We start from the raw sequence: 20,585 nt of genomic DNA on the forward strand, positions 1-20,585 counted from the left end.
AATTCATTTTCTTTATTTGTACGGTTGTTTATGGGAAAAACTATTGGCTTCCTGTTATTTCAGTATAGACTCGTCAAAACTCGTCGTGTTTTACTGTGGGATTATATTAGTTTACGTTGGATGATCAGTACTATCACATCGAAGGTGTACATAATGGTTGTTACGGCAGCACCTGTAATCGCCTACATGAAGTCAATTGATTTTCCGTGATGTACGTAATTGCGCCCAATTTAGGGGTCGCTAGGTAAAGAAAGCCAAATATGTTTTAAAAAACCGCAATAATTAGCGGGTTATCATATTTTCTCACTATAGCTTTAGTTTTTATACGATGTTTCGGTGACGTATAGCCAATGCAAGCACGGGAATATGGAATTGTGCCTTCTTCGTGGTGACTAGGGAATCAGACGATTTCTTTCCTAGACTGGGTTTGCCTTAGAAACTTAGGTTTGAGGGACCAGAGTATTTAAGTCTTGATATTGCGCGAGAAATCAGCAAGGAGCTGCAGATCAACGACGATAGGTTTTGATCAGTGGTTTATGAAGAGTTTTGTGAACTGCTACGCTTGATATCTGTTGACGTTATAGATACTACAGCAATACAGTGATATCGGACTGGAACGCTATGACTCGGGAAATATATCGCTATTACACACTAAATGCTTGGGGAATTATTCTGCAGTGGTGACTAATGTTCTAGATGTCTGTGAATTACATGTAAGGATACCGTTTTATTTTCTTGATGGACCTTGCAAACTGTTATAGTTGCTACGTCACCCAGTAACTCTGAGGAGTTTTTTAAAGGTAACTGCTTTGTGTGCTGTTATATAAACAATGTTGAACCATGTACTCAAAGACAAATGAACAGCTCTACCTTACAAAATTCGATGACTGTTTCGACTTAAGGGCAAGAACAAATACTCTAATTAAATTACAAATCAGTATATTTAAACCAATTTACTCAAAAGTGATCCGTGGTAGACACCGTGACCATTTTTCTGAAAAAGCTCGGACCAGAGCATGTAGATGTGGCCCGTGTGCGGAACAACAGATCATTTGCAAATGAAGGAAGAGAGAATTGAGCGACAGTCTAGTCGGTCTACCATCACAGAGGTTTACATTCTCACTGAAGAATTTAAGAAAGTGTAAGAATGAAGAAAGTGTATCATTAAGATGAAAAGATTGCGGATTTTCAAAAATAACCCCAAATCGAAGGACATACTTTTCTTAAGCGAACACAAGCGTTATGGGCATCGTTTCATCCATGACTTTTCACCTCTTCGCTTTCGTCTAGCGCTCAGGCTAGTTGTCGCGCGAAGATTGCTTGACATTGTTACGCCCTAGAGCTTTGCGTGTCTACAGGAAATCGCGTGAATCGTTATATTCTTTTTTATGTCACTCATACTTGGATCACGCATACTTCGTTTGAAATTCAAAACAAGCTTTTGTAAGCTTTTATAGTAGTGCCTTCTGATAAGTTTAACAAGAAATGGTTCAACGCACATTGAGAATAGGCTTTCATATTGTGGTTATGTGTTAGAAATAGATATACGTCATGTGACTTGCGCCTGTTTCGCTTTCAATTTCCAACTCTGGATGATTGGAGACAGGAACTTCTATTCTTCTTTAAAGTGATACTATTACAACTTTGCTGTCTGTTTCTCGAATATTTCGACGCAGTAAGTACAATGCATATCCTTTCTTCACATTATATTACTGGAATCACATTTTAGAGTTGTTTGCACACTTTTGCAAACTTTTCGGTATCGATGAAGTTGCGATCAAAGTAGGTCACCTATCGTTGTCTGTTCCTCGATGATCAAAGTTCTATAATATACTCTATGTTACTAAGAGTTTGACAGAAATAGCTTTAAGTGAACTCCTTCAAGATTCCATCGATCAGCGTTGCCCTAAGATTTTTTATTTTGAATAAAAGTACTTCTGCAGCTGTCATTGTTGCTGGTATTAAATTTAGTTTTATCTACCTTCAGTCGAGCAGAGGTGTTAAGTATCACAGGAGCATTGTGAACCATTCTGTATTGCAGTTCCCTCCAGATTCGCCTTTCCTACTTATTTCACTCAGAGCGTAAGACCACATCAGCAAAGATTTAGCCATGAGCCGAGGCGAGGCAGAGAGAAATTCAAACGGGTTTTCTCCTCGCAGCTGTTTTCATTGTTCTTTAGTCATGGTTCTATATACAGCGAACAGTTGACGCCTAAATTCAGTCACGTTTGGTTAACGGATAACATTCCTGTTTACGAAATACTCGAAAAAGGGAGATTCAAAGATAGATGAGGGAAACCTACAATCCTGATTTGAAAATTTAAAAAGAGGTTTTGAGTCATAAGTTTACTAAATTGTACAACATTCAACCGATTGGAACATTCTCGAACACGAAATCCATTGTAGGGTGGATTCTATTATGTAAATTTGATGAAGTTGTTTATTTATTTACCAACGATTTCCGGTTGCGTCTATCTTTTTGCTTATTGTTCCCGTTACGTCTTTATCCTCCTCATAGCGACGTAAAACCCTTCATAATACATTACAAAATAATAATATCAACAATATACTCTTCCTGAGACTTTTTAAAGCTTTTATTCCGACTCCTTTCCAGTGCGCGTCTTAAGACTTCAGGCTCACTATGTTCTTTATCCACTCACCTTCTGATACCAAACGATGTTTTCTTGCAAAGTGTTTATCTCAAGAATTCAACCATGTCCGTGCATTTCCGCATGTTGAACCCGGGTCGTAAATTATCAGTTGTGTGCGCTAACACTTCTTGCGCTTGTCGCAAAACTAGATCATAACAATATGCTTTTAAGACTAGATACTCTCTTTCGTGAAATTCAAAGCATTTAAAAACATTTTAAGCACGATTTCGAAGGTTTTTAACTGTCTTCAATTAAATCAGAATAGCGTACTTGCGCTTTGTCAACCCAACACCGCCAAAGTCATTGCGCAGCTACTGAGTGCCTGTTGACCGTTTGGTGCAAGCCACATTTCTCCGGTGTTAGTGCCGGGTTGGCCGTTACGATTCACAAGCATTTTTCCAGCATAATTTGGTTTGACGAACAATTTCTTTTTCTTCCTTTTCAAAAAGAAATCCTGAGATAATTCAGCGGTGTCCACCAATTTTTTCTAAATTAGTCTGCTGAAGCATAACTTTGCTTGTTTTTGGTATTTTAACACTTTGAAAGACCATTAAGAAACAATTCTACAAGCTCTCAATTCTACCAGTTCTCCACATATATGCTGTTTTAACGTTGTGACTTGGAAAAACGCGTAGCCGGTCAGCGAAAGATGAAGGTCGCGAAACAGAAAATAGGTCAGCTCTTAAGAGCGCTGGTAAATCATTCTAAAATAAAAGTTCCTTTGGTGCAACCATCTTCGGCTGCAGCAGAGAGAGTATTCTCGATACCTAAAAGTTTGTTTTACAACCCCTTGGCTAAGGGGCGTGAGATGTACTTGAGGGTGCCCCTCTCAGCAACGCACTCTCTTTCTACTGAACCACTGCTGGTATTTAATTCAATTGGACATCTAACATAAAGACGCTGTTCCTTATTCTTCATAAAATGTTTTAAGGGTTCCTCTATGAAAACAAAATAAAACAAAAACTTGTAGTGCAATTGGTTAGACTGTTCATCTACGGGCTTCAAAAATATAGGGCTAAATTACAGAGTCTAGAACAAACCAATGGAAGAGGGATTGGATCAGATTCTTTGAAAGTATTCTGTTAACAATACCCCAACGCCGGCATGTAATACATTGTTGGCTGTAGTTATCAACTCGCTGTACTGTAATCAGCTAGAGGTGCATCTCTACTAGTGTTGGTGAAGCACTTTTCAGAATATCAGTGACTTTCAAAGTAATTCAGAAAAGTTCATTTTGCTCCTTGGGTGTCATGAATTCCGTGTTTCTATGCTCCAGCATCCCTTTAAGTTACCGTAAGCGCAGACGCAATCACTAGTCATAGGTTTCATCAAGGCCTTCAAAGAAAATTAACTGAAATCGCACGCTATTAATTATTTGATCAGTGCATTTTTGCAGTATCAATTTTGATATAGGATGTGCCCTCGACACAAAGGCAGATTAGCCATCTCTGTTAAAAACTAAAAATAGAAACTCTTTTTTTCTTTTTCGCAAGGGACAGTCATGAAACTTTAACTATAGCTTAAGCGAAATATGGCTTCATCGGTGGAATACAGCGAGGAGCAACTAAACTACTACAGGATCTGTTACGTTACCACTGACATCCTGACCGAAGGTCTGCGAGAAATCTTCAAACAAGAATGGGACAATCGCTACAAAGCTACTTTAATAGGAGAGTGGAAAGATACACCGAAAAACGGACTGGACTTTAAGAACGGCGAGTCGCCACGGAACCAAAAGAAGCATGCTCGTCTACTAACAACCATGACTAAAGGCAACAGAGCTGAGTGGGATTGTACCATGTTGTTTTACGCCATTCTTTACTCCGATTGCATTAATAGTCTCAATCCAGTGGTCAAGACAAATGTGCATAACCTCAGGCTGTTTCGGAACGAAGAGTTCGCTCATATCGCACGAGGTCACCTCTCTGACGTAGAGTTTCAAAATGCCATTAGTAGAGTGGAGAATGCATTTAACGGTCTCGGTCTTTCCACTGTGAAAATTCATGACGTTAAGACCCAAAAATATTTTCCAACAGAGCAGCTGAGACGTGTTTTGAAGGAAGTGGACGACCTTAAACAGGAAGTTCAGGAGAAAGACAAGAATCTACAAGAGAGAGGAAAGGAGCTTCGTGAAAAAGAAGAACAAAGACAGACTCTTGAAGAACAGTTAAACAGCGATACTCCTTCATTTTGCATTCTTCCTCCTAAGCCCTCTCATCATGTCGCAGATCGAGATTCTGATGTGTCTGAGATTATACAAAAGCTGAAAGAGTTAAAAAGGTGCACAGGATTAAGTTACCTGTATATCTCGGGTAATCCTGGAAGTGGTAAATCACAGATAGCATCGCTCGTAGCCAAGCGTCTTTTTGACGAAGTCACTGAAAAAATTCCATCTACTGCATTCTTTGTGATGACCCTGAATGCTGGAAACTCTAAAACACTTTTGGAATCGTATGTCTCTTTCGCTCGCCATCTGAAGTGCCCAGAATACGCCGTTACCAACACATTTACCTCAAAAGATTTGAGTACAATTGAGAAGATCAGAAGTCTCAAAACATTGATCAGCCCAAAAATTGAACTGTACTCATCGTGGCTACCGATAGTTGATAACGTCACCAACATGTCTCATCTGGATGGTAATTTACCTGATCCAGGAAATGGGCAGTGGGCAAGGGGCCAGTTGCTGATAACGACACAGGACACTGCGGCTATACCACTGTCAGCCTCATTTATCCAACATATCTCAGTCAGCAAAGGTATGGACCCTCATGAAGCCCGCTCTCTTTTAGAAATCCTGTCTGAAGTTACTGACCCCGAGATGGAGAAAGTTTGTCAGGTTTTAGACTACCAACCACTTGCCCTTGCAAGCGCTGCCACTTATGTAAGAGAAGTAAGAAAAACTGGATTATCTTCGAGTTTTGGTTTTATTGACTTTTTAAAGAAACTAAACCAAGGGAAGAGAAGTACAACAGAAGCCATGCTTACTGAAACCAACCCAAGTTACAAAACCTCTATGACTGCTGCTACAACACTTGCTGTTGAGAAGGCGATCGCAACAGATAAGGTTTTGGGGCACACTTTTAATTTTCTCTCTGTCTGTGCACCACACCCTTTGAGTATAGAAATTGTTGTTAATTACGTGAGGAAAGTGGATCAAGAGCTTAAAGATCCTGAAATGCTTGCCACGAGAATTCGGAAATGCTCTTTGCTGTTATTTGAAAAAGATAACAGTGGCGTTTACATTCGGATGCATCAGATTGTCCAAGACGTCATCGGCGCCATTATGAAAACTGTCGCAAAAAGCAAAGAGCTTGAAGCCGTAGATGGGGCCATCCATTCATTCTGCCAAGGTATATCTCAAACCCTGGATGAAGACGACTTGTATACACTTGTCAAAAGCAAGAACGTTGTTCCTCATTTAGTCACATTAAGTGACAAAATCGACGGTCTATTTACAGAAGAAGGAATAACCGACGCTGAAAAAGCCAGATCATCTACTTCCTATGACTACTACAGTAATTTCACAACTCTTGGTATAACCTGCAAAAAACACTGTGAATTCCGCACAGCATTAAAGTACTTTAATATCATATTGAGACTAACTCAACGTGAGGACGTGTTTGCTGACACAGACGTTGCAACCGCATATAATTACATGGGTAGTGTTCATAAAGACCTTTGCAACCTGCAGCAGGCGAAAGAATGTCATGATCGTGCACTGACCATTCGTCTGAAAAAGCTCGGACCTGAACATGTCGATGTGGCAATTACTTACAATAATCTGGGTACTGTGCACCATGATCTTGGTGACCTGCAGCAGACAAAAGAATGTCATGATCGTGCACTGACCATTCATCTGAAAAAGCTCGGACCTGAACATGTCGTTGTGGCAACTACTTACCATAATCTGGGTACTGTGCACCATGATCTTGGTGACCTGCAGCAGGCAAAAGAATGTCATGATCGTGCACTGACCATTCGTCTGAAAAAGCTCGGTCCTGAACATGTCAATGTGGCAAGTACTTACAATAATCTGGGTACTCTGCACCATGATCTTGGTGACCTGCAGCAGGCAAAAGAATGTCTTGATCGTGCACTGACCATTCGTCTGAAAAAGCTCGGACCTGAACATGTCGATGTGGCAAATACTTACAATAATCTGGGTACTGTGCACCATGATCTTGGTGACCTGCAGCAGGCAAAAGAATGTCATGATCGTGCACTGACCATTCTTCTGAAAAAGCTCGGTCCTGAACATGTCGATGTGGCAAATACTTACAATAATCTGTGTAGGTTGCACCGTGCCTTTGGAGACCTGCAGCAGGCAAAAGAATGTCTTGATCGTGCACTGACCATTCGTCTGAAAAAGCTCGGACCTGAACATGTCGTTGTGGCAACTACTTACAATAATCTGGGTACTGTGCATTATGATCTTGGTGACCTGCGGCAAGCAGAAGAATTTCTTGATCGTGCACTGTCCAGTTGTTTGAAAAAGCTTGGACCTGAACATAATGTTGTGGTAACTGTGCGTAATAACTTAGAGATGGTACAACGGAAAAGAGAGAGTGTAGGCAAGTCTACCATATCTCACAGTGTCCGCTGTATGATATCTTAAGTAGACTTTTACTTTTGTATTTAACTAGAAAAGTGGCGGACATGATATTTGGATGACTTGATATCAATGTTTTGCCAGAAAACGAAATTTGCTGAAAAGTTAGATTTCTTTGGTACAGGGAGAATTCCATGAATTCAAAAGCTAGAAGCAATAAAGTTTTTCAACTCTTTTACCCAATCCGTTCCGTCAGCAATTTTAAATACAAAAGTCAGCTGAATATGAATTTCAATGACCGAAAATAGAAATAGAAATAGTCCTTTTACACCCCAACATCAATATCCTTATTCTCCATTCACTGAAAAGGAGATCTTGTTTATTAATCAAAGCTGCTAAGGTTGCTGATCATTTCCTTTATTCTCGTCATCTTAATGAATGATTCAGCGGTATCCATGTGAAGAGAAATTAGATGCTGGTCATTGAAACTAAGGCAGAAGTAGTTCTTTCCAATATTCCACCTGCTGTTGATTTTTTACCACAATTGGCGGTAATGTCGTAATCTGATTGGCCAATTTGTCGTTGTCGACAAGAGTACAGACAGCGCTGCTCGCGTCAACGTGTCACGCACGGAAAGAATCGTTTCTACTTATCTTACGTAAGTTATGAGTACAGACCACGCTAAACCACCGTCGATTTGTTAATTTACTTGATTAGTCATAGGCTCGACTGCGAATAGCAGGACGTAGGACTTTATCGACTACGCATCGATGTCATTTAGTTGAAGTCGAAAACTTGTCATTAATCTCTCCCGCCACACCCCTGTTGTCTGCTTCATTGCTAATCTCAGTTTACTCAGGTGGGTTTGGTCGTCCGGATTGCAGGAAACATTTATTATCTCAGTGAAAATTCATGTCGATTGTGAATATCTAATTACTCACCATGTAGCGTTTGAAAGTTTTCATACTTCCGGTATTTAAAAAATATGGCATTAACATTCGCGGTCTTTTTCTCCTGACTAAAACTAATCAAGTGTGCTTACAGAAAACTTATGATGCTTGGAGGATAGTTTAGAGAAACCGGTTTTATTATAATTTTGTTAAATGAGGCGGTAGGAAGTAAATATTGAAAGTGTAAGAATTGTCTCTAGGAAGCCTTGGAGAAGACTGCGTTATGCGAATGCGTTACAACTAAAAAATCATTTAACTTAATATGCGCAGTCGGCTAATTAAAACAATTTGGCAGTTTCTGGTTGTTTCTTTTAATGATCTTTAGGTTTTAGTGTGTTATTTTGCGACATATATACTCTATTCCGTTCATATGTCTTGTGCCTTTTTTCTAGTTTGCATAATCTTACGCAAGAAGCTTTCTTTGACCGCTAAATTCAGATGCTGAACGAGTAAGACCGAAGATTCCTTACCCAGCAATCACACCGGACTCTAATTTACGGGGTATATTGCTTCCACCATATCCTCCTGCATGTCGTAGATTAGGCCAAGTTAACCGTGTACCTGCACTCAAACTTGGCCCGTCCGTGACGGAGTTCAGGCGCCTACTCAGGCGAAAGCTTCTTAATGACTGTTTTATTTAATTTTGATTCAACCTTTGTCTTCTTTTAATGTCATCATTTTCATATGTTTAGTTTTCTGCGTGTTTAATGTAATGTAACGTTGACTCTGAAAAGCCACGCGGGGGACAAGCTAATAAAGTGTAAATGTATGTATGTATCTTTGTGTCATTTGTAACATTAGGTTCTTTTCCTTTCCTTTTATGCTCACTCAGCTCAAATTTACGATTTAAACCACTGCTGGTGGTTATTCTTACATTGCTCAACAGTTCCGGCCATACTCTGAAACGTGATGCCAACCTGTGTTTAGAAAATCGCGCGAGTCAGTAAACCTAAATCTCACTATTAGTTGTCACGCAGACTTATATCACGCAAACTTTTCTTCAAGGTGGTGCGGTAGACATTCAAGACAAGGTTACATTGACCACAATAGCTTGAGGTTAAGAGGGTCGACACATATATCGATAAAAGTATAGTATTTCGCTAGGAGTGATGTATCAAAAAAAGCCACGACGTAATAGAGCTCGCATGCGTCAGGAGACTATGACTAGTTTCGTTTTCGAGTTCCGCCCCCGGATGATTACAAACAAGTACTATAACTCTTTATTTCAGGAATAGTATCACTACTTTGCTGAATTGGTCGCCGTTGTAAGTACAATTTATCACTTTATTACTGAGATTACAAGTCAGCGTTGTATGGGTCTTCTGATCTAACTTTTTCGTTTAAGCAAGTCATATGCAATCCTGAAACTAAGTCGTTGTATACTGTCATATTGACAGACTGCTCTACCCAAACGATTTTGCGAAGTCTTACGCCGTTCTTTACGCCCAAACACCCTCTGCAGACGGTATATCGAATCTACTTGAGCGGCAGTTGTCGCAAAAACTTAACACAATCTCACAAATGAATCAAATAGGGTTAAGCTTCCTCAAAAAGAAAGACATGGATGAAATTATCAGAGATAAACATAGGTATAGTGTTTTTTTTTTTCTTATTTTTTTACTTAAGAAAGATTCAACTTAACTTTTAACGAATTATACGACAAGTTGCATATTTTTACATTTTTGATAAGAAATTTGAGCTCACTTGGCGAGTTCGATTTTCTGAAATAGTAGCAGCTTCTGTGATACCTTTTAGGGCATTGCACCAAAAATATGTGACAGTGCGTTGTTGTAGAATTGGTGTCTCTCGGGGCTGAAAACAAATTTTATGCCACGCCCACAAATCAGGACCTTGGTACCTCCTTGGTATTTCTTTTAGAACCACTTCGCACCACGAATGGTCAACAGTCATAACAGCACGTCTCCCTGTAGCCCGACTTACGATCTTGGATCGTCTTGTTCGGAAGATGTGGAAAATGGAAGGTCTGATCTACAGTGATAGAAAAGTTTTGTTCGCAAATTAACTCGCTCTCGATGAAACATTAGCAACATAAAAATCTGACTTTCAGTTAAATGTTATGGCTTGAATTTATCAGTTTTCTTCTTGCAGTAAGCTTTAAAACTTCATTTGCGCAAATTTTGCATTTGTACAAGCAATTCTTCTGGAGATCATGTTGCAACTTAAAGAGCACTGAGTTAAGCGTCATCTGTGTGTTACTTGTAACAGAGGGTCCTTATTTCCCATTCCTGTCATAGTCAACTGAAAAAACAGAAGTCTTTTTGTAAAATTCAGGCCCTTCTGCCCGCTCATCTGAAACTTACATTTTACTGGTTATTATTTCACTGCCTCATTTCCCGCCACGCTCTGAAACGTGATGCCAACCTGTCGTGAGTTCTTAAAATAAATCTCACTTGTAGTTGTCACGCAAACTTAGATCACGCAAACTTTTCTTCGAGGCGCTACTGGAGATATTCAAGATAAGATTACGTCAGCCACAATAGTCTGTGGTTAATATTCATGACAAGAGGGTCAATGGGCGTTGATAAAAGTCTAGTCTTTCGTTCGAAGTGATGTATCCAATATAGGGGAATCCTTGTTTACAATATTTGCCTCATTAGCATAAGCAATTCAGTTTCTGATGGAGCTAAAAATAAATCACTTCTGAATATCGAAAGGTCAAAGTACGATTAACTCGGCCAATGAATACGAGCCTGATGCATTGAATACTTTTTGTGCAACACGGGTTTAAAAACTCAAAATTTTACATAGAATGTATGAGCTCATTAGCGCTTTTGCCACCCAGAAATTTTGCAGTTTTTGATGGACTATTTCTCCTTGGATATTATACCCAAAGAGCTAAAAATCTTACCATGTACTGAGGTTTTCTAGCTCTTTAGCTGCCTGAAGTCTATTTGTATCTAACATGCTTCCTTCTTTACGCAAAGCCGTATGCAAATGAGCAAAAATGTGAACAGTGACGTCAGCCTGAATCCGCCTTGCCACAACGTTGTATAACTCGCGCGTGCGTCATGTAAGTAGTTTCCCTTTCGACTTCCGCCCCACGGACGATTACAGACGAGAACTATTACTCTTTGTTCCAGGGAGAGTATCACTTCTTTGCTGAATTGTTCGCCGCAGTAAGTACAATTTATTGCTGAAATTACAAATGACGGTTGTGTGGACCTTTTGATCTAACTTGTCCGTTTCATCAAGTCATATGCAATCCTGAGACTAAGTCGTTCCATGTTGTTACATTGACGTACTGCTCTGCCTCCTTTTTGTCGTTAGCTTGTCGTTTTTGGTTAAACAGAGGCATCCCCAGGCTATTATCTATTGAATTTAAACCATTCAGTGAAGTCTTCCGCCGCTGTTTACACCCGAATTACCTTCTCGAATCTGCATGAACGGCAATTGTCGCAAAAACTTAATCAACACAATCTCACGAATAAATCAAATAAGGCTATTATAATTGATGAGACCATCTGGTATAAGGGTTCTATTTCTTTCCCTCTATTCCGATTTTGTCAGTTTATTCAGGAGGAAAACTGAGCTATGAATCAGCAAAGAATAGAGATGCTGTATGTCTCAACATAGTTAGTAGAGGGAACTTGAATGAACTTGTGCATGGTCAGAGTCACGTGACGGGTCTGTTCAACATCACCGACCGCGCTGTTGTTTAACCCTTTGATGTTTACCGGGTTTCATAACCAGTCCACTCTACTAACTATGGTCTCAATAAGTTCTGACGTTAAGTTTCCTGGTTATAAAAGACGTGGATGAAATGATCAGAGATGGGCACAGAAAGCCAGGAATATTTGTTTGTTTGTTTATTGTTTTGTTCAATTTTTCCCGAATTTTATGACACGTTACATATTTTGAAATTCTAGAGAACGAAATTTCAGCTAATTTGGCGGATTCAATGTTTTTGAAACGATTAAATTAGATTAATCTCTCAACACATCACCTTAGATATCCCAGTTGGTCCTTCTTTTAGCGAGTTGAACTAATGCAAATTTATGGCTTTATCCTATGTAACCGCTATAAACTTTTGAATTATTCAAAAATTTATCTTTTTATTGTTACCAAAAGGTACTTTCGTGTAAAGGTATTCATCTTCTAAGGTCAAACCAAGGTTTTGCATTTCCGCCTTGTCACGCCGGACTCAAAATATTGTTTTTCTTTTTACTTATATCAGAAATATTACCTCAATCCTTGCCTGAATATGTCAACTCGGAAAGAACAAAGACAGATTGGAGTTTTATCGCTTTCGATAGAATAGATTAACAAAATCGCAATGATACAATTTGGGCGGTGTTGAACTAGATAGCCATCATCTCATCACTGTTGGGAAGGTGTGTTTCCTTTCACCGGACAAGAGTCTGCTAAATCACCATGACAACACAAAGGAAACAAAAGGAAAATTAACATGAGTACCACAAACCTGATCAATGAATAAAGAGTAAAAGTTTTTAAAGAAACTGTGGTGCTGCATCAGTGGGAGTAACAGGACAATTTTGGTTTAATCAAAAGCGTTGATAATGTAAATTGGCCGCCGTAAACAGTTTCAAAGCTGACGAAGGGCTAAGGGTCGACACGTCAGCCCGCTGAAACTCTTTAACTCTTTTCCGCCTGAGTTGTTTTAAGGGACTCTTTAGAATTTAGATACACCCATCACTTTTTACAGTTTTTTACCATTTTGTTTGCTCAGAAGTATGGATAACTATATATCAAATTAATCAGCAATAAATTTTGCATCTATAAATTTTAAGCAATTTCATAATTGATTATTAATGAATTATTAATGAACTAAAAATTAGCATAATTTGTTACCAAATTATCTTAGTGAAATTCTCAAAACAAATCTGCATGTATTATAAAGAAGTTTGAAAGACTTAATTTTAAGGTAATGTAAATAAATTGCTGTAAGCAGTTCAAGAAGATTCAGGATAACATCCTAGAACCATTTTCCCTAACAAAACACCATAGAAAACTAAAATAGTTTTTGTTGCTTGTGCCAAACTGAGAAACAGTTGCTGTTAGTGTTCAGGCACAAATGTACATCACATGTCTCGCATCTGATTATTGATCTGGCTGGCCTTGGCCTCTTCTCATGTTTGTATTGATGGGACAAACGAGCAGAACAAACAGCACAAACTCTTGAAGGGCCAATTACTGGAATGTGAGGCCCAACATTTTGCAACCTTGGTTCCAGATTTGCGTCAACTCGTCTCCTGGCAACAGGAATGTTGTTGTTTGCAATGTATCCAGACATCAGGTGTGTTGCCAGAGTCATTCTAAATGTCTTAGATGTGAGTCTCTTACCAGCTTGTGTGGCTTTGTAAATTATAAAGGCATTGTTTATCGAGGTTTCTAACTGGTGAAAAAACACTCTGGGTGGCCAACGCTTACATTTCCGTCCAACACTATAGTAGCGATTATTTTGATCTGCACGATCAATCCCACACATGTATTTGTTATAGTCATGCAGTAATGGTGGGCATGGTACAGAAGCTGCTCCTCCCTTGCTTCTCCTTCTAACCCCTCTTTGCTCCTGTGGAGTATCTGTTGAATGTTCCGGACTGTGCACTGTACTTAGAAAGTAGACAGGCTTATTGTCATACCATGATACTGCGAGTATCTTTTGGCAGCTTCTCCAGGACCCTGATCCACGTGAAGGTTTTGGTTTTTGAGGAAAAATTATGTCTTTTGGGAAGTGTTTATTATTAGCTTTTACAGTACCAAGACAATCTATGCCCCTGGCAAGTAGCTTCTGTGCCAAAATGGGGCTTGTGTAGAAATTGTCAGTTACCAAAATGTAGTTTTTGTCTTGGTAGCCCACTGTTAAGTCAAGTACAACCCTTGCACCCAATCCAACTTCTGGTATTCCTTGCTCAACATTTTTTCCAGTGTAAATCTGCTGCCTGAGAATGTAGCCACTGTTTCCATCAGCCATTGCCCAGACTTTGATCCCAAATCTGGAAGGTTTGTTTGCAACAAACTGGCGAAACGAAACCCTCCCCCTAAAAGGTATCATTTGTTCATCGATGGCTAACCACTGATGGCTTATCCACTCTTGGTCATACTTTGGTAGAAGTTTGTCCAAGAACCTTCTCACTTTGTAAAGTTTGTCAGGTGAAGGTTGGTCTTGGCCATCCCTTGGTTGAGGTTTGTCTGCTTCCTCATCACAAAACTTCAGGTACCTCATGATACCTTTGAATCTCTCTCGGCTCATATGCTCATTCCATTGCCCAATTTCAAACAATCGGTATGATTTCTGCCAGTAATCATGAAGATCTGGGAGTTTTAGGATACCCATAGCTACACAAACCCCAATGAATGCTTTCATTTCACCTAGACTTGTTATTGGTCTCCATGGAGACTTATGTTTGTCAGGATTATCAGCTCTTTTTTTTTCTGCATTTTTATTTGTCATTTCTCTTAAAAATTCAAATAATGCATCATCCCAGAATAACTGGAAACAAATGGCTGGACTGGACTCACCTCCCCACACACGAGTTGGACCAGGTCTGAGATGGAATTCGGGAACAGTGTTGTTTGGATTATTTTGATTCCAAATAAACTGCGGTTGTTGTTGTTGTAAGCGTCTTGCTTGGTTTTGATTACCAGTCGTTACTCTTCGACGTTTCCGAGGCCTTGGTGGATTACTTGTTGTACTAGTGTCCGTAGATGCATCATCTCTTTCATTTGAAATAAAAACTTGGCCCACTGTGTCTTCATTCACGAACGCAATCTCTGATACTCCGTTCGCATCAACATTTTGATCGTCATCACAGTCAAAATCACTGCCTGCTGACTCGGTGTCCTCGTCAATTTCAGCAAAATTTCTCCCCTCGACATCATTTGGATAGCCATAAATGTTGTCATCGATGGCTTGTTCTTCGTCTGAATCAGAGTCACCAAAATCGCTAAAATCACTGTCGTTTTCGAGTGACAATTGCCCAGAAAACTCTTCATTAGAACAACAGGCCGCCATTTTTAAATCGCTGTGAATGATACTTCGAAATTCGCGCAATAAATCCGCAAAAATACACTTAAAAAGCCTTGAAAAATTACTTTATTTACTTTCGAATGAATGAAAAATATGTCAACATAAGATTTCTAGTCACAGTCTTTCTCGGTCATGTCATACCGAGCTGATTTCATTAGCAGACTGAAGCTAACGTGGAGAAGCCAATATATTGGCTTCTCGGCGGAAAAGAGAGGTGGCCAATTTACATTATACACTCAGTTGGTAGAACCAAAAAAACCTGGTCAATAAAAAGTCTTCTAATCACCCGAGAGAAATCCACCCCTCAGTTAAAATTATATAGCCTCGGATCGGGGATAAAGAGCGGATTTTAAAACGAGGTCACAGATGGAGAAGGAGTCGATTTCCCCCCCATGTCACCGTCCAACCCATCCACGAGTATTGCCGTCTGGATATCCAGGAAAACGATGCATAAAAAGGTTTATCTCGCCATAATTACTGTTCAGTAGACAAATCCCCGGTAAGAACCAAACGAGTCCGAAACCAATAAAAACTTAAAAAAAAAAAAAAAAGAAAGAAACGATTTATTCGACCAAGTTCCAACAAAAGCACGGATTCCAGTTTTCCTTCAATCCTTCTTTCGACCCAACCGCGTGCTCTCGACGAAACTGTTACTTAAACATGTCAACGACGATACGAATTGGTCACACAATACTGAGTCACGCAATAGTGTTCGTTCCGATAACAGAAGTTAGTCGGGACAACCCACGGCTTGTCCAGTCAGAATCTACACTGCAATTGCGATTGTTTTTTTGTTTTGTTTTGTTTTGTTTTGTTTTTTTTGCTATTTTGTTTTTGCTCTTCTTCTTAAGAATCCTTTTGGGGAGTTAAAGAAACGGGAATTCAAATCAAGGGAATGAGTTCGTCTTCTCTAACATCTCATTCTCATACGCGGATTTTTGATAACCTGTTATTTTTTAATGCGCTAGAGCAGTCAACTTTCAGCCGTAAGCTATTGTAACAGCAATCTTAATATGAGATAAACACTCAACTGTTTGTACTGGCTCCCTGTCTATGCAAAGCAAAGTGATTCGACTGAAGAAAGCTCAGATGAGCCATTTCTGTGGTCAAAAAATTTAAAATTTCGTGTTTTTCTCACAAAGGACAGTTGTAAAACTTCCAAAGTCGTTCAAGTCAAATATGGCCTCTTCGGTGGAATACAAAGAGGAGCAACTAAACTACTACAGGATCTGTTACGTTACCACTGACATCCTGACCGAAGGTCTGCGAGAAATCTTCAAACAAGAATGGGACAATCGCTACAAAGCTACGTTGGGAGAGTGGAAAGATTCACCGCAAAACGGACTGGACTTTCAGAACGGCGAGTCGCGAAAGAACCAAAAGAAGCATGCTCGTTTATTGACAACCATGACTAAAGGCAACAGAGCTGAGTGGGATTGTACCATGTTGTTTTACGCCATTCTTTACTCCGATTGCATTAATAGTCTCAATCCAGTGGTCAAGACAAATGTGGATAACCTCAGGCTGTTTCGGAACGAAGAGTTCGCTCATATCGCACGAGGTCACCTCTCTGACGTAGAGTTTCAAAATGCCATTAGTAGAGTGGAGAATGCATTTAACGGTCTCGGTCTTTCCACTGTGAAAATTCAAGACGTTAAAACCCAAAAATATTTTCCAACAGAGCAGCAGACTCGTGTTTTGAAGAAAGTGGACGACCTCAAACAGGAAGTTCAGGAGAAAGAGAAAGAAGTTCAGGAGAAAAACAAGAGGCTACACGAGACAGGAAAGGAACTTCGTGAAAAAGAAGAACAAAGACAGACTCTTGAAGAACAGTTAAACAGCGATGCTCCTTCATTTTGCATTCTTTCTCCTAAGCCCTCTCATCATGTCGCAGATCGAGATTCTGATGTGTCTGAGATTAGACAAAAGCTAAAAGAGTTGAAAAGGTGCACAGGATTAAGTTACCTGTATATTTCGGGTAATCCTGGAAGTGGTAAATCGCAGATAGCATCGCTCGTAGCCAAGCGTTTTTTTGACGAAGTCACTGAAAAAATTCCATCTACTGCATTCTTTGTGATGACCCTGAACGCTGGAAACTCTGAAACACTTTTGGAATCGTATGTCTCTTTCGCTCGCCATCTGAAGTGCCCAGAATACGCTGTTACCAACACATTTACCTCGAAAGATTTGAATACAATTGAGAAGATCAGAAGTCTCAAAACATTGATCAGCCCAAAAATTGAACTGTACTCATCGTGGCTACTGATAGTTGATAACGTCACCAGCATGTCTCATCTAGATGGTAATTTACCCGATCCAGGAAATGGGCAGTGGGCAAGGGGCCAGTTGCTGATAACGACACAGGACACTGCGGCTATACCACTGTCAAGCTCATTTATCCAACATATCTCAGTCAGCAGAGGTATGGACCCTCATGAAGCCCGCTCTCTTTTAGAAATCCTTTCTGAAGTTACTGACCCCGAGATGGAGAAAGTTTGTCAGGTTTTGGACTACCAACCACTTGCCCTTGCAAGCGCTGCCACTTATGTAAGAGAAGTAAGAAAAACTGGATTATCTTCGAGTTTTGGTTTTATTGACTTTTTAAAGAAACTAAACCAAGGGAAGAGAAGTACAACAGAAGCCATGCTTACTGAAACCAACCCAAGTTACAAAAACTCCATGACTGCTGCTACAACACTTGCTGTTGAGAAGGCGATCGCAACAGATAAGGTTTTGGAGCACACTTTTAATTTTCTCTCTGTCTGTGCACCACACCCTTTGAGTATAGAAATTGTTGTTAATTACGTGAGGAAAGTGGATCAAGAGCTTAAAGATCCTGAAATGCTTGCCACGAGAATTCGGAAATGCTCTTTGCTGTTATTTGAAAAAGATAACAGTGGCGTTTACATTCGGATGCATCAGATTGTCCAAGACGTCATCGGCGCCATTATGAAAACTGTCGCAAAAAGCAAAGAGCTTGAAGCCGTAGATGGGGCCATCCATTCATTCTGCCAAGGTATATCTCAAACCCTGGGTGAAGACGACTTGTATACACTTGTCAAAAGCAAGAACGTTGTTCCTCATTTAGTCACATTAAGTGACAAAATCGACGGTCTATTTACAGAGGAAGGAATAACCGACGCTGAAAAAGCCAGATCATCTACTTCCTATGACTACTTCAGTAATTTCACAACTCTTGGTATAACCTGCAAAAAACACTGTGAATTCCGCACAGCATTAAAGTACTTTAATATCATATTGAGACTAACTCAACGTGAGGACGTGTTTGCTGACACAGACGTTGCAACCGCGTATAATAACATGGTTAGTGTGCACCGTGCACTTGGTGACCTGCAGCAGGCAAAAGAATGTTATGATCGTGCACAGACCATTCATCTGGAAAAGCTCGGACCTGAACATGTCTATGTGGCAGGTACTTACCATAATCTGGGTGTTGTGCACAGTGCCCTTGGTGACCTGCAGCAGGCTAAAGAATGTCTTGATCGTGCACTGACCATTCGTTTGAAAAAGCTCGGACCTGAACATGTCAAAGTGGCAAATACTTACAATAATCTGGGTACTGTGCACCATGATCTTGGTGACCTGCAGCAGGCAAAAGAATGTTATGATCGTGCACTGACCATTCATCTGGAAAAGCTCGGACCTGAACATGTCTATGTGGCAGGTACTTACAATAATCTGGGTAGTTTGCACCGTGCCCTTGGAGACCTGCAGCAGGCAAAAGAATGTCATGATCGTGCACTGACCATTCGTCTGAAAAGGCTCGGACCTGAACATGTCGATGTGGCAGCTACGTACAATAATGTGGGTGCTGTACATTATGACCTTGGTGACCTGCGGCAAGCAGAAGATTTTCTTGATCGTGCACTGACAAGTTGTTTGAAAAAGCTTGGACCTGAACATAATGATGTGGTAGCCGTACGTAGTAACTTAGAGATGGTACAAGGGAAAAGAGAGAATGTCTGCTGTATGATATCTTAAGTAGACTTTTACTTTTGTATTTAACTAGAAAAGTGGCGGACATGATACTTGGATGACTTGATATCAATTTTTTACCAGAAAACGAAATTTGCTGAAAAATTAGATTTCTCTGGTAGAAGGAGAACTGCATGAATTCAAAAGCTAAAAGAAATGAGAGTTTTTCAACTGTTTTACCGAATCCGTTTCGTCAGTTTTCTTAATATAATTTCAAATACATAAGTCAGCTGAATATGAATTTCAATGACCGAAAATAGAAATAGAAATAGTCCTTTACAACCCAACATCAATATCCTTACTCTGCATACACTGGTTCATTAATCAAAGCTTCTAAGGTTGCTGATCATTTCCTTTATTCTCGTCATCCTAATGAATGTTTCAGCAGTATCAGTGTGAAGAAGAGAAATCAGATGCTGGTCACTGAAACTAAGGCAGAAGTCAGTCTTTCCGTTATTTTACCTGCTATTGAGTTTTTACCATAATCGGCAGTAATGTGGCAATCTGATTGGCCAATTTGCCGTTGTCGATAAGAGTAGAGGCAGCGCTGCTCGTGTCAACGTGTCACGTAACGTGTCACCTTCGGAGAGAATCGTTTTACTTATCTTACATACGATAAAAGTACAGACCACGGGAAACTTCTGTCAATTGTTTAAGTTACTTGATCATGAGTATTCATAGATTCGACTGCAATTAGCAGTCGAGGTAGGACGTAGGACTTCTGGGGCGGATCCACGATTTGATCAAAGGGGGGCTCGGAGAATTGTCCGAGGGCATGCGTCCCCGGGAGATTTTGAAAATTAAGTCTTCGGAAACGTGGTTTCCAGCATTTTGAGAGACAGTCTAGGGGGTTCGACTGAACCACCCAAACTACCCCTGGATCCGCCCCAGGACTTCACCAACTAGGTAACGGCGTCATTTTTTGAAGTCCACGACTTGTCATGAATTTCTCCCGCCAAACCCCTCTTGTCTGCTTCATTACTAATCTCAGTTTACTCAGGTGAAATCGGTCGTCCGTGATTGCCTTGCCAAACCGTCATGCTTATGAAGTAAAGAAGGGAGCGTTATTGTGTGTTCGGTCTCCCTTTAAAACACTTGTCCTCTTCATGAAATGGTTCTAAATCATACACCGGAAAAAAAATCAGTTTGAAAGTGGTGAAGTGAATTTGTTACCTTTTTTATTCCTTGCAGTTATTAACGTCACCAAAAAACAGGAGGTTTGATCAGCTTAGTAAACGTGTTAGTAGCGTATATTAACTTTATGTATTTAGATATCTTGAACAGAATTATGAATGCTATGAAAGGTGTTTGGAATGAATTGACTGTGACGATTGTCTTCTGTATCTAAGACTTGACCATCAGCACAAAGGAAGTAACTGATGTAATTTAGATTAAACTGTTTCCTGAAGAGTTTTTCTCACTTTCCCTGA

The 20,585-nt window shown here is 40.0% G+C and overlaps 2 protein-coding genes across 2 annotated transcripts in view; both read left to right on the forward strand.

Annotated features, from left to right (window-relative positions):
- The first annotated feature begins 134 nt into the window (after window positions 1-134).
- LOC111322603 (uncharacterized) lies at window positions 135-20,473 on the forward strand. The gene is made up of 3 exons (XM_088742750.1): window positions 135-1,675; window positions 4,145-7,101; window positions 18,520-20,473. The coding sequence occupies exons 2-3, from the start codon at window positions 4,183-4,185 to the stop codon at window positions 19,159-19,161; spliced, it is 3,561 nt and encodes a 1,186-aa protein (XP_088598876.1). The 5' UTR covers window positions 135-1,675; window positions 4,145-4,182; the 3' UTR covers window positions 19,162-20,473.
- The window catches only part of LOC148717339 (uncharacterized), a 33,670-nt gene continuing 24,080 nt past the window's right edge, over window positions 10,996-20,585 (forward strand). Inside the window, exon 1 of the mRNA XM_088742742.1 lies at window positions 10,996-11,287. The gene's annotated coding sequence lies outside the window, so the exon portion shown is untranslated. The remainder of the gene's footprint in view (window positions 11,288-20,585) is intronic.

The sequence above is a fragment of the Stylophora pistillata genome, chromosome 13 (genome assembly GCF_964205215.1).
Source record: "Stylophora pistillata chromosome 13, jaStyPist1.2, whole genome shotgun sequence".
Taxonomy (NCBI): Eukaryota; Metazoa; Cnidaria; class Anthozoa; order Scleractinia; family Pocilloporidae; genus Stylophora; species Stylophora pistillata.